The following is a 13552-nucleotide window of genomic DNA, read 5'->3' as shown; positions in this document are numbered from 1 at the left end:
TAATTCCACACTAGCTGGCCTGAGGTGCCTATGTGGTATATTAGATTCAAAAGAAAATGATAAATAACATCATCTATCACTTCATCCCACATTTTCAAAGGCGCTTGCAGAACAGCTCTGCAAAGTTTTTAAGTTCATCTTCTAAATCTGGTTAAACAGCCTCGTTTGCCCTAAGGGGGAAAAAATCATCCTAACGCACAAGGATTTGTTTTACAAGCTCCAGCGTAAGCTGCTGCGCTTGCAAACAAGTGTACTTAAGGCTGAAATTGCAGGAAGTGTCTTTGAAAACAGAGCTATGAATGTCCAGAGGGAGAAAAAGAGAGAGAGAGAGACCTGGAGAGTCCAGCTAATCACTCCAGAGCCCGCTGACACTGATACATCTCTGCTGAACCACTGACGCCCATCAGATTAAGCTCATCACTGACTAAGATTAGGTCACTAATCATGGCCATGTGGCTAAACTTCTCAGCAGCATCCACCTCCTTCCTGAAATGGCAGTTCCCAACTCCTCTGCAGCTCGGGTGCGTTAAATACCAGGTAACTACTTCCCATCACTTGGGCAAGGATCCTTCGGCTAACGGGCCGCTACCAGCAGCTCCTGTTCCGCTTGGGAGGCCTGTGCCCCAGGGAACCGGGGACCGTATGTGCAATAGAGTAGAGCAGGCAGTGTGTGCAGTCACGCTCCTCACCTTTGGGGTTACTGCTCCTGCAAATGGCAATTAGGGGTTCATTAACGCAGTACTGTGCAGGCGTGAGTGTGGCCAACAGGATGGGACCTTAGTTCCTGAAGAAAGAAAACTGGCTGTTCGTTGGAGCCCAACGGCCAGTTTTCCTCTAGCTGGAATGGAGGGCATGAAGCCTTCGGGTTTTAAGCTTTTATCTTTGCATGGAAAACAAAGATAGGAGTGGGCTTTTCAGAGCCGTGTCTCGGCTTCAAAAGAAAAACAATCAAAGAGAAGCCCACAGAAATAAAACTCGAGGCAAAAGAAAGAAAAACCCCTGACAGTCTTTTCTCAGTCTCACTCCGAGTGCGAACAGATTGCGCCAACCTGAGAAAAAGACCCGGCTTAAAAAAGGAAAGGCAAAAAAGTCAACTGAGGAAAACCCAGCTCTCACTTCCTAAATAGCTGACAGCCCTTCTGCTTCTGTTCACCTGCCCACAACAGAACAGACAAAGCCAGAGAAATACTGCGCAGCAGAGCGTGGTGCACAAGGGAGCACATCCAGACAGGCACGAGTCAGACCAGAGAATGCAGGACGGGGACGGGAAAGGGGTCGATGCTCCTCATTGAAATGGCAATTCCGGGGACAGCCAGGGAAGGGACGGAGAGGGAGGGAGAGGGAGCAGAGACCTCCCAGCACTCCAAAAAACAAACAACATCCCCCCCTCCCCCCTGCCCCATAAATAAAATCAAATAAAATATACACCAATGTAGTCCATGAGGAACGTCGATGACAAGTTCACACAAGCGAGAAAGCATTCTGGGATGCCAGTGACGACTGGAATGAAGATGAAGAAGGAAAAAAGAAAAAAGGAAAAAAAACCCATAATGTCCAACCAATGGATTAAAATAAAACTGGTCACATGGTTAGAAATCATTGGTGCTTCCTAGTATCTAGTAGCAGATTGCTTCCCAAAAACAACAAAAAAAGTTTTTGGTCCTTCTATATATATACATATATGTATATATATTATTATTTTTAAAATGTGTGTGTATATATATATATGTATATATATTTAGTTGCAACAGTGCTTCTCCGAAAAAAGGTCCATCTATAAATATAATTTTATTTATTTTTATTTTTAAATTTTAGTTCTTTTAAGTTAAAATTCTCCATCTCTCTAGGTATTATTTTTTGAATGGTGTTAACCTGCTGAAGTTTTGCCAGAATGGTGCCTGGCTGCGTCTGGGTTCGGTGAACTCGAAGACCTGGGACTGGGATATGCCATCTGTCACCATGTATTGTCCCTGATTTAATGGATCCTGGGGTGGTGGGTAGGCTGGAGGAACCGACTTGGAGTAGCTCACACCTGCATCGATGATTGGGGGGAAAAAGAAACAGATCAGTCAAAGTGCAATTGGGTCAGTAGTCTTTCTTCGTCATGCTATCGCTTCTTATCACTTCATAACCAGGGTCCCAAACAACAGGGAGACGTGCTAGAGACAGCAAATCTACGGAGGAACACAGCCACTGCCTGAACTCTCGGCCCAGAGCCTACCTACACTAGACCACCAGTTGAAGATTTGCAAAAGTCCCATTACTTTTGTATGGGCAGAGTCCTGCCCACCCTCATGGAAAAGTCCTGGGTGACCTACAGAGGCACCAACCCGGCCGGGCCTGACGCCAAATCAATCCACTCAGATCAAGGCAGGTGACCTTATCATTCACTTCCCTCGCAAATTTAACACTTGCTGGTTCCAGGCTGGTTTTCATCCTCCCTCCCAGCTCCACTTGGAAAGCGGTTTTGCCCCGTTACGCCCTGGTGACCAGCCCCCAGCAGCACAACCCCGAGGAGACCACATGGCACCGGTTCCTGTGCCTGAATGGAGCGGAGCTGCTCTGGAGGCAGCACTACACTGCAGGGACCCGTGCTGCTTCAGCACTCTCCTGCCAATACAGAGGGCAACTGGTTACTTTCTTTAGGGAAGTTTGTAGGACTTTTCCATAGGGTTTGTTTCAAATTTTCTGGTCTGATTTCAGCCAAAACTGGCTGCACACAGTGCAGAAAAGACTGGTTCTGCTCAATCCAAACTGGTAGCAATTGATGGACTGGTAAGGCTACACCTTCCATCTCTAGATGTGTAATTCCCATGTATGTGAGTCAGAGCTCCTGGGCAGGAACAGGGTGAGGGGGGGATGCTGCCCTTACAGCGTTCCCAGGGAAAGGGGGTCGGAGGGGGCTTCAGTGAGCTAGGACCTACGCGACCTGTTGTAAAGTGCAGTGTAGACAGGGTAGTTCTGGGTGAATGGAGCAGAGGGAGCCATGTCACCACCAAACACAGGCTACAAGGAACAGTAACGGAGCTACTTCTGTACTTCCTTCCCCACAACACCACTGAGGAGGGATAATCCCTCCTTCAGCCTCAGGGCAGCGTGATGGGCTGGAAACCACAACTCCAAAGAAGGGCAGGAAGGAGGGAGGAGCAGGGCTCTGAAGCAGGTTGCTGTAAGCTCTGGCCATCTCTGGATCCCCTCTGCTGCATGCAGAACTGCTCTTCCTTCTGCGGGGAGGGCAGCCCAGGCCGCATGACGGGTGGCAGGCTTCGCAAGGGCCATCTCGAGGCCATTGCCTCCCCTGGCTTTAACCGCAGGAGCGAGGCGACTCTACCCAAGTAGATCCTCATCTGGAAAGCAGGATGGCATCACCCACCTACCTCACAGGAGGGTTGTGAAGCTAAATTAATTAATGTTTGTAAAACACTTTGAGATCCTCGGCTGGGAAGGTGCTAGAGAAGGCAAAATACGGTGATTAGCACCCAGGTACCACAGCAACGTGTGTAAAAGAAATGCGACTCTTTGCATTCAGTTAGCGGTTCCTACCCACAGACAAACACATGCTCAGCGGGACCAGCGCTGGCCAGCCCGGGCACAAGAAGGCTGCACACAGTCGGGTACTTACAGACAAAGGAAAAAGCCTCACAAAGTGCACTCACAGAGCTCAGCAGACAAGTTTTATACGTTGCTGCATCATCATTCAGAACCTCTTTTAGATGTAAAGCCACAGCTTTGGAAAGAGAATTAATTCACTTCCCCTTGCTGCAAAATTTACCAGTCAAGGGGGGTTCAAAGTTCTGAAAGGTTCAGACCAAATGGAGATACCATCTTGACTATGTCCAACTGACTTCTCCTTCTTCACAGCAGATACCATCGAATCGTGCAGCGCTCTGTCCACCGTAGGCAGTAACCAAGATCTTTCCTTACAGTGGACAAAATCCGCTCCGTGATTCATACTTACTGACCTTTAACAACTTCATCACAGTGAATATTTCAAACTTATTTGAAAAGAATAACCTGGAGAAGAATAAACCGCGTTTGTATCTGCGTGCTGGAACAGAGTTACTCATCAACAAGTTCTCTCCTCTGTCCTTCCCAAGCTCCTCTCTCCCAGAGCCCTGACTGTGCCGGGATCAAACCTGAGCAGGGGTTGTTCTAGGATGCCTGAGACAACTTCTGTCCCTGCCCCACTGAGATCACTAATTTTCTGCAACATGAAAGAGCTGTGAATCTCAGGCTGCCACTAAAGGGGACCGACCCTCGAACCACACTGCTTTGATGATGCAGCCTGACATCTTTTGCACCCTGTGGCTGCAGAGTAGCAGTCACCCTTGTGCGGCATGCGCTCTGCTGTGCTGGGCTGAGCTCTGTAGCGTCTCTAAACCAGTTTGTGGAAGGTGAACTAATGTTATTTTTATCATGATACATAAATGCTCAGAAATCTCCTGGATCAGCAAAATGGGATGTACTTGGAAGGCTGAAGAAACAGAGAAAGGATAGTCTGGCTGAAATCCACTGACATTGATGGAGTTGCACTGCAAAGAATGTAATCCACAGTCTGTCTTCTCCAAAAGAGAAAAAGGCAGACTCCCCTGGCCAGATCACTAGCAAACCCATTCAGTTCTTTCCCAAAATAGCCTTTTTGGTCCAAATCCCTGAAAAATGCGTGTCCTTGCTTGAAACATACCCATGCACACACTGCCACTCCCTCAGCAGAGAAGCTCCAACCCATATGCTTCAAGTCAGTTGTGCAGCCCTGCACGGGGATCTAGGCTACAGGCATTAACCTAAGCTGGAGGAACTTCAAGAGCTCTGGCTGGTTCTACTTGAATAAGCACCCAAGGTTTTGCATATTTATCATACTTATCAAATCCATGGCCTGGACACTCAGGACTGCAGATCTCAACAGCATGCACAGTTACTGTGTGTTTGTGGGCGTGCAAATAAACCATCTGTGCTCGGGTGAGTCAGGCGGGGAACTCCATACGGACACATGTTCCTGTGATGCTGTGACACAGCACCCTGCCATGCCTTGAGGTACCCCAAGAAACGGCTTTTATTTAATTAATTTTTTCCTATATACCCATATTCTTGGTAAGGTGGAATATGGGAATTGGTGTGGGGTCAAAGGAAGGAGCTTCACCTAATCTGTACATTTTCAAATCCTGAGAAAGAGCAATTCTGGGGGAAAGTGTGACAGGTTGGGGTTGGGGTGGGGGTTTTTTTTCCCTATTCTGCTCTGAAGTGGTTCGTTCCCTCATCAGAGCTCGGGGCCACTGGGCAAAATTTCCTCTTGAGGGATTTTGGTTTTATATGCAAAGCTGCAACTCCCCTGCAATTCAACAGAAAGAAATGAGCAAAGCTCTTTTCCAACACCATCCCCGGCTGCTTGGCGAGCGGAATTCAAAGCACAAAGGGAAAGAATCGATAGGTAAGTAATGATTTCTAGCCCCAGCTGCTTCGCTGCCTTTCCAAGGCGTTAAGAAAGCCAATGACCAGGCCTGGAGCTCCTTCTGCTGGTTCATGCATAATTCTGCACTGTAGCAGAACAGAAAGGCTGCAGCTGCAGAGCAAGAGCGCTCGGCAGGACGGGGAGGGGGTGGGGGGGTGGAAATCTGTTCAGAATGAGAAAAAGAAAACTCCAGGGTTTATAATTTGGCTAGACAAAACTGGTAAGGAGAGATGCTGTGCTGTCAGTTGAAATCATGTCTTTTTTTAGTACTAGGCAACGTCACTTGGACTCACTGGATTTCTCAGCTCAGAAGAAAACAATTAAAAAGATTTAAAACTGTCTCCTCTTTCCCCTCTAGGGCGTTTTTCTTTTTTTCCTTCCCTTCCCCCCCCCCCCCCCTCCCCCCCCCAGAGTCTCTTCTATATTTGAGGTTACAACACGACTTCAGTAGCACTTGAAGACTGAGGAGCATGCTGCTAACTCACAGGCAGCGCACACAGACACGTGCAGACAGACCCACTCACAGTGCAGCAGGACAGGCACGGGAACACCCCACCTTCCCAGCATCAACACAAAGCATGCACGGAACACGCTCAGATTCACCTCTGTACAACCATGGAAAGTTGCCTCACAAGCTGATTATTCCATCCTCGACCTTTAAGGTTTTATACTTTGGTCAGGAACTAGTTCACAGGCTTTTCTCCTACCTAGCTGCCTAGAGTCCATGCTGGTCATGAGACGGTGTTTGGTGGGTCAGAGTAAAATGCCAACACCAGCTTCCTCTGGTGGCCGCGTGGAGGCTGCTGGTAGGAAAGGATGCAGAGCTGCGCTGAGGAAGCTTTCCTCTCCCTCTGAGCTCAACAGCAGCTGAGCCAACCTGCTTCTTTCAGGAGTCATGCTGAAAAATCCCATAAATTCAGTCCTCTCCTGACTACCTTAAAACCCGTAGCCAACACAGGGTAGCCAGGAACACACCTGGACACTGAGTGTTGTGCAGTTAATTACTCCTGCAGTAGTGACAAATTAAAAATACAAAAGCGGTCAGGCTGGCTGGGTACTGCCCTTTGCCTTTCTTCAGCACATTGCAACAGAGGATCTCAAAGCACTTCACTGCTCTGCCCGTGGTTACTCTTAGGTTCAGAGTTGGCCAGCTCTGCTGCACCCAGTCGCAGCTCTGCTCCGACTGAACACCTAGTTCCAACAGCAAGAGGTGCAGTGGATGGCAGCTGTGGCCAGGAAACCTCTGCCTCCAAAGGCAGTCCTGGGACTCCCTCGCTTTACACTTCCACACTAAACTACCCGACGCAAGCTTGGTCATGCCTGCCCATCTCAAAGAGGAGCATTCAGCCACAGCTCTTCTCCCAGACAGTATTCTACTAAGCGGCCTGGGCAGAGGTAAATGTTACCAGGGATGGTACTGCTGAGAAGAACCTGCCTCAGCTCCCTTTTCTAACTGCTAGGTTAATGTCTCTGTTTTGGAGGAAGAGGGAGAGAAAAGGGCTAACTGCAGCTTGAGAAATGCCACAGAGGAAAACAGTCATCTTGTGTGCCAGCTATTCCCCAGCCAACCACAGCATCTACAAATCCCGAGGTAACCTGGTCTTCCTGAGTCTGTTTATGATGTCTGTCACTGCAGCCTGATGGCATTAGGCTGGCTAGGCATTAAGGTAATGATTCCTCCAATGCAAGATGGAATATATGATACCAGGGCTTTATCAATCAAAGCCAGGTGAAAGCTAATTTATCCTATCTCTCATACAGCCCCACCTCTGCTCCAGCATTCAGAACAGTGACAGCAACGCTCAACGCTGTTTCACTGACAGGAAGAGTACCCTCACCAAAGTGAAAGTGCAGGAGCATCTGGGCTGACAAAGTTGGAATCTCAACATGACATTGATGTCAACATCTCAGCTCTTCAAATGGGCGACAATGTTGAACCCAAAAAGCCCACTTCACATCTCACCCTGGAGAATTCGCCTGGGAGCACTTGCCCATTGCTGACTCACCCGTCCCATCCTTAGAGCTCTCCCAGCTAGAATTTATTCACGGTTTGCCTTCGCTTGTATAGCTGACTGGCTCTCAGATGACACTACTGACTCCACCACCTGTCACCAACGAGCCTAGTGCTTGTGGACCCAAAGCACGCAGTGCCTGGGCTGACAGCAGATGGGTGCTGCGCAGCGCCTGTGTTTGGAGGGTTTGGGTAGGGTCTGTGTTGTACAAGTGATGGGATGAGCTCTGTGATTTCTCTGGGGAAACACCACTGAGAACGTGATTAGCTCCATTCTTTCACCTACGCTGTGGGAAGCTCTGTGAGAAAAGGGAAGCAACCCTGAGCATCTGAAAATGCAAATGCCCATCTTCCTTTTAAAGCAGTTAGACCGTGTGGTGTTCGGTCTCTTCCAGTCCCCCAAGGCTATGCCTACATGTGTGAATAGCATGGGGAAACACGTCAGGGCCACAGCAATCTTGTTGGCAACAAGGATGCACTAAAATAGGCTTAAACTCTCAGGAGATCCACAGGAGGTACCCCAGGCTCTGTTACCTGGTAGGATCTGCCCTCACCAGCTGGATGAAGCCAGCACACTATGCTAACACACAGACATCTCGTTCTGCTATGCAGGCTTCCTGGGGAAGAGCCTGAACTGCACAAGTGTGAGAAGTCAGAGAAGAGCTATTGGGTGTTTGGGTCAGGGTTTTTATGGTATAGCTCCTCGGAAATTCAGTGACTCAGAGGGTGTTTTACTGCAGGCCAAAGCAGTTCTTGTTGGCCGATGATTTACCCCCTGCTGGGTCTGCATAGCTGAGTATTTATGGGCAGATTTAGCAACAGCATCCTTCTAAGCTCAGGGCTAGGGGTGATGGTGATTGAATAGATGTCTCCCTCCTTCCCCAAGTCCCAGACCAGCATGCTAAAGGCTAGGCTGGACTGAGGGTATCTGCTTTGGTGAAGCTGTGGCACAGTGCAGAGGAGAATACACAGGGCAGAGGGAAGGGCATGAAGGAGCTGGCTCAGAGCACAGGGGGCTTAAGAGCTCTCCTAGGATGGGAAGCCCTCCCACCCAGAACTAAGGTCACTTCTTTAAATGTGAACAGACATTTCATTTTTCGAAATGGAGACATTAGTGGGAAATTTAAATTTCAGGGTCTCCTTCTCAGGCACGGGAACCTCTAATCTTGACAGCCCTGGCTGGCAGCTTAAGGGAACGTGAGCAAAAATCCCTTACACATCCACGTTGTCCTGCATGGGGACAAAGCTGGGGATCAGAAGAGTAACTGAATGTTTCTAAAAGCTGCAACCACTAATCACTAAGGGGAGATTAAAAGTGGCCAACAGAATAGAAGCCCTTGATGGATAGAGGCACTAAAGGAGCCTTCTGTTTTTCGACACTTAGAAATGGGAAAAGTACCCTGGATAAGCTGGTGGCTGTGCTAAGGATGGACTGGGCACCCACAAAAGATACATTTTCAAGGGAACTTTAGACTCATTTCCACTGCTTTAGTCAGTAATGAGCACAGCTCTGGAAGCACAGCTTACTGCCACCTTAATACTGCCAAGGTCCTTGGTGGTACCCAGGCTTAGCTGCAGAAAACTTGTGCAATCGATCGGCTGTAACTTAAAAACATCTAGGGGGGTTGTGGTTTTTGTTGTTTTTGTAAGTCAAGACAAATAAATTTCTCTGTTACTTTACTTTTCTAGGAGACACCACACTGAATTCTGTGCCTAGTTACCACACTGACATTGAAAAGAACTAGTGGGCAGTAACCAAAAGGCAAAATCTTGAACAATCAGTGCAAAAAGAAAAAAAGACAACAAAGAGCCCTTTTCTCTATCTGTTGGTAAGGTGCTGAGCCAACGCTACCCATTTACTTTATGTCTAATGGACTGAAAGAAGGCCAAGAATTGGTTTAATGCTGTCTTAAGGCACCTGGTCTAATATGATTATGCTTTGTCCAATCCAATAAGTAGTGCAAATCCTAGTATATTGCTGGAAATCTGACCTTGTGCATCATGAAATCAATTTGGAAAGAAGCCCGGCACTGCGTGTGTGCACACATCTCAGTGCAGACGTGAGGGGCAGGAGGGGGTTGCTGCCAGAGAGCCTGACTTGTGCCAAACAGAGGGCCTTTACCTGGGGATCAAAAACTTCTCCAAACACTGAAAAGTTGTGTTCTCTCTTAATCACCTGGACAGAGTTTCCATTACTTTAAACCCCAGAGTTTTAAGGTTTCTTCTCCTGCTATGAGCCAATCTCTCAGCATCTCTGCCTCCCCAGCTGCAGTAAGCAGTGGTTTAAATGCTTCCTTTTGAAGCACATGCCAGCCAGCTCCAGAGCAATACTACTGGGAGGGGTGGTGCAACAGCACATGGAATAAGCTGCAGTTTATACTATTTGAAAAATGTTTTTCTGCTTCACCTCTAACAAAGCTGATTGCATTTTCCATTTCACCTCCTTCACGGCTTTTCTCTCTTCCTTAAGTATTCCGTGACAGGGAAATTACCATGGTTTCCCATTTAAGAGGTGGAGGGAACAACTGAGATAATCTAGAAACAAGTCTGTAATAGGCATTCACTGACACAGGAGTAGAGCTCTCAACACACCAGGTTGGGCTGTTGAGTCATCAGCCCTGCTGTCGCCACTGAGACCCTAAATGCAAATAATAGTTCAGTTGAGTGAGGTGGAAGTATTCCTGCTCCTGAAGGGCTCCACTGCTTTCCAGGTATACCTCCTGCTCCAAAACCAACCTAAAGCCCCTTCTGATGCTGCTGTGGGAGGCTGCGCGGGGGCAAAGGCAGCACACGGTGCCTGCAGGCAGCAATCTCCTGGCATAGGTACAGTCAAACACTCAGGCACTGAAAGCCACCTCAGGAATTTCCTCCTACCTCCCTCTTCTGAGCAGTGCCACCAAGTCCCTGCTCTGGCAGCCTCGTGGCTCTCTTTGAGTCATGGGCACAAGCAAACCACAGAGTAAGAAAACTAAAGAGTTTTCAGCAGAACAGTCAACGCCGGTACTTAAATTAATTAATTTGAGCTGAGACTTACCTCAATGTAGAACAAAATAAACAGAGCTACTAATTTAATGACCCTATGTGTTGTTTTGCAGATTTTATGTCTTAAGTAGAACAACCAGGCTTCACTTCACTTAATGCTTGGAGTCTGACTGAAGTTCTGTCTGACTCGAGGACTTCATCTCATAAAAAGAACTGCCAGAGTTCTAGCATAAGCTCATTCTTCATAAAAGAAATGCTGACTGGTGTTTTAGAAGCTAATTAACTTTATAGTCAGAGACGTCTAAGATAATAGCCCCTCCTTTTTCATCTCAGAGAGAAAGAGAAAGAGAGAAAACAAGAGAGCAACTGCTGTGTAAGAAATTAGTACGTTAGGCATATTGTATTTGTTGGGACGCAGGTCCAGTGATTTCAGTGGGAATACTGGTAGGCATGCTCAGGCACCTTTGAACCGTGTCACTTAATGACCGAACACGACAATTATTAATTAATTAATGCCATAATTAATTAATAACTTCTTGACAGCAAATCATAATTAAAAAGTGGTTTTGTTGTGGCCATCATGCAAATCAGTTGCTCTGATTGTCCAGTTGCCATAATCTCCGTGGTCGCTCCGTGCTGCAGGACAGGCATGCCAGTGGTGAGGGCTGAGTCTGCAAATCTGAGCTCGTGACAGCGCCCGCTACAGCCTGACCTACAGGTACACCGTGTAAGGTATGCTTCCCTGGGCCTGCTTTTGGGTGTGTGCATACTTTGAGCTTAGAAAATCTGGCCAGGAGAGTTTTTAGAGAACATCTCAGAAGACAACATAGGAAGTTAGTAGAGAGGAGAAGACTAATGACAATGGAGAGACACAGCAAACCAAGGAGTTCACAGTCGGCCTAGCAAACCACTACTGGACCAGCAAAGCCAGTAGACGACAAACAGGTGAGGCAGAAAGCAAAAAGCTCCTTTGACTTTTGCAAGAAACAACCCACTGCCTGTACAGAGCGGGGACAAATCTGCCTGGAACTGACTACAGCCACGAAGTGCTACGTTCTCTCAAAACCCACTCACAGGCCTAGTTGGGCCGTGGTACTTTGGTAAGGAATCGGTATGTCTACGACTTTGTGAAGCTTTGGAAAACCTGAAGAAATGACCTCTCTGACCTTCTCTCTGTATTTACTATTTCAACACCTGTAGCTGCAAGAGTTATTGCGAGAGGTAATTAACACTGGCTGTTTGGCCAGTTCAGACTCTGTTCAGTATCTCACATGGCATTTGTTAGTTGGCTGCAGCCTGCCCGGGTGAGGAAATGAATTAGACATTAGAGAAATATAATGTCTTTACTAAGATACTTTATTTCCTAGAGCTGATGCTACTGTGCTGTCCATAAAAAGTTATAGTAGCCGCAGGAAACATAAATGTCCCCTTCCCACAAGCAGGACAGGGGTAGATCCCTCACCATCTCCAAGTACTTTAGCCATCTTTCTTTGCTAACAGGAGACTTTGGGAATTAGCAGAACCCCTACACATCTCCGCACTCACTGCTGTTTCAGCCTGAGATAAACAACTGAGATAGATAGATTTCTGCCCCCAGGGACAGCTTCTGGACATCAGACTGGAGACACGAGTTCAAATTCATCTCTGGTGAAATTCCACTGGCTTCAACCACATTAGACCAGAGATTAATTTGGCCCACAGATACATTAAGAAAGAATACAAAGCACAAACGGTATTTTATAAAAAAAGAGAAAGGGGAGGGGGAAATTCAAGGGGGATGCTGGATCCTAACCCAGCAGGATTCAGCCCAGCCCGCTCCACCCTCACATCACCAGGCACAGTGCGTGTTGCCGGTTACCTTTTTGCTTACTGACTTTCTTTACTGTCATTGCCGCTTGCCGCTTTTGATTCTCAGAAATTTCAAAGCCTGGAAAAGGGAACACGGCAAACACAATTCAGAAGATTGCTTACAAAACCACTTTATCTTTTGGGGAGGAGGGGGGGGGGAAATGTTCTGCACTGTTTGGCAAACACAGAATGCCCTAGGTGGCAAAGCATCACCCAGACAGCTGTGTGCCCGGGCAGGTATTTTACTGAAAAGCAAATCTTCCTTGAAAGGGCAGGACTCTTTGTAATCTCACTTGTGCAGGGGCTGTGTGAAAAGTAAGATTAGACCCATTATTATTTATACAGTATCATAAATATGCCCAACGCTTTACAGCTGAGCAATGCAAACCGAGCCTGAACTGTCGTTGGATACAGGCTGATGTGGAGGAAGGGCATGGCTGGTAAGTCATTGACTTTGCCACCCTCCTACCCTGCGTGAGACATGCTTAACTAAAGCAACAATGATGCAGCCAGGAGACTCTGAAGTCAGATGGCCAAAGACTTCCTTCTCTCATGACACCCACGGAGGTCCAGGCTTGAAGCTATGGGCAGGATTTGTTTATTGAGGGCCAAAAGTAGCTGAGATGGAAAGAGACCTCTTTATGACTATTAGAGCAACCAGGGATATTCAAACAAAGTTGAACTGGAATACTACTACACAAAAATGTGTGTTTCTCCAATAGCTGGGGCTAAATTAATCATTACCAACAATCTCTTTTCAGATTCATTTCATATTCCTCACCTATCTTTTCATCTTCTTTTACCATCTTCCTTTCTTCTCTGAAAGCTCTAAGCCATCGCAACTTCTCCTCCAGTTTCTTGGCAAAGAATAAGTGCATTTCCTCAGTCTCCTTGTTATGAAGTTTGAAGGCATTCTTCATGCTGACATTGAAGTCATCATCTCTCCCGTCTTCTATATCCACCACTTCATATTTATCCATGTCTATGCGACCTTTGTAATACAGAATATCTCTTCGTATGAGGTCCTACAGAGAGAAAAGGAGAGATGGGTCCATCATAAGATACTTACAGAGCCTGAACTCTGTAGGGATTCATGGGAGGGCTGAAGAAGAGAAAGAAGTAGTGGTGAAACCTGGTCAGGTTCTTCGAGCCTCATCTGCTGTGAATACATTTGTCACTGGCTAAACAAATAGGGAAGATCACAGGCATGAAAGAACAAAATGCAAATCTTCATGCTGCAAAACTCTGATTGTAAGCAGGAA

The 13552-nt window shown here is 47.2% G+C and overlaps 1 protein-coding gene across 3 annotated transcripts in view; it reads right to left on the bottom strand.

The window, feature by feature from the left end:
• Positions 1–1791: 1791 nt before the first annotated feature.
• Positions 1792–13552, bottom strand: part of ARHGEF9 (Cdc42 guanine nucleotide exchange factor 9) — a gene marked incomplete at its 5' end in the record, with an annotated part of 119257 nt that continues 107496 nt past the window's right edge. For all 3 annotated transcript variants that reach the window (XM_084269024.1, XM_084269025.1, XM_084269026.1), the window contains 3 exons: positions 1792–2032; positions 12301–12369; positions 13072–13315. In XM_084269024.1, the coding sequence (XP_084125150.1) occupies positions 1851–2032; positions 12301–12369; positions 13072–13315 (495 nt within the window). In that variant the 3' untranslated portion in view covers positions 1792–1850. The remainder of the gene's footprint in view (positions 2033–12300; positions 12370–13071; positions 13316–13552) is intronic.

Source organism: Gallinula chloropus, assembly GCF_964237585.1.
Source record: "Gallinula chloropus genome assembly, chromosome: 11".
NCBI classification, from domain to species: domain Eukaryota; kingdom Metazoa; phylum Chordata; class Aves; order Gruiformes; family Rallidae; genus Gallinula; species Gallinula chloropus.
Note: the sequence above shows the minus strand (reverse complement) of the source record. Positions and strands in the feature narration are given on the sequence as shown.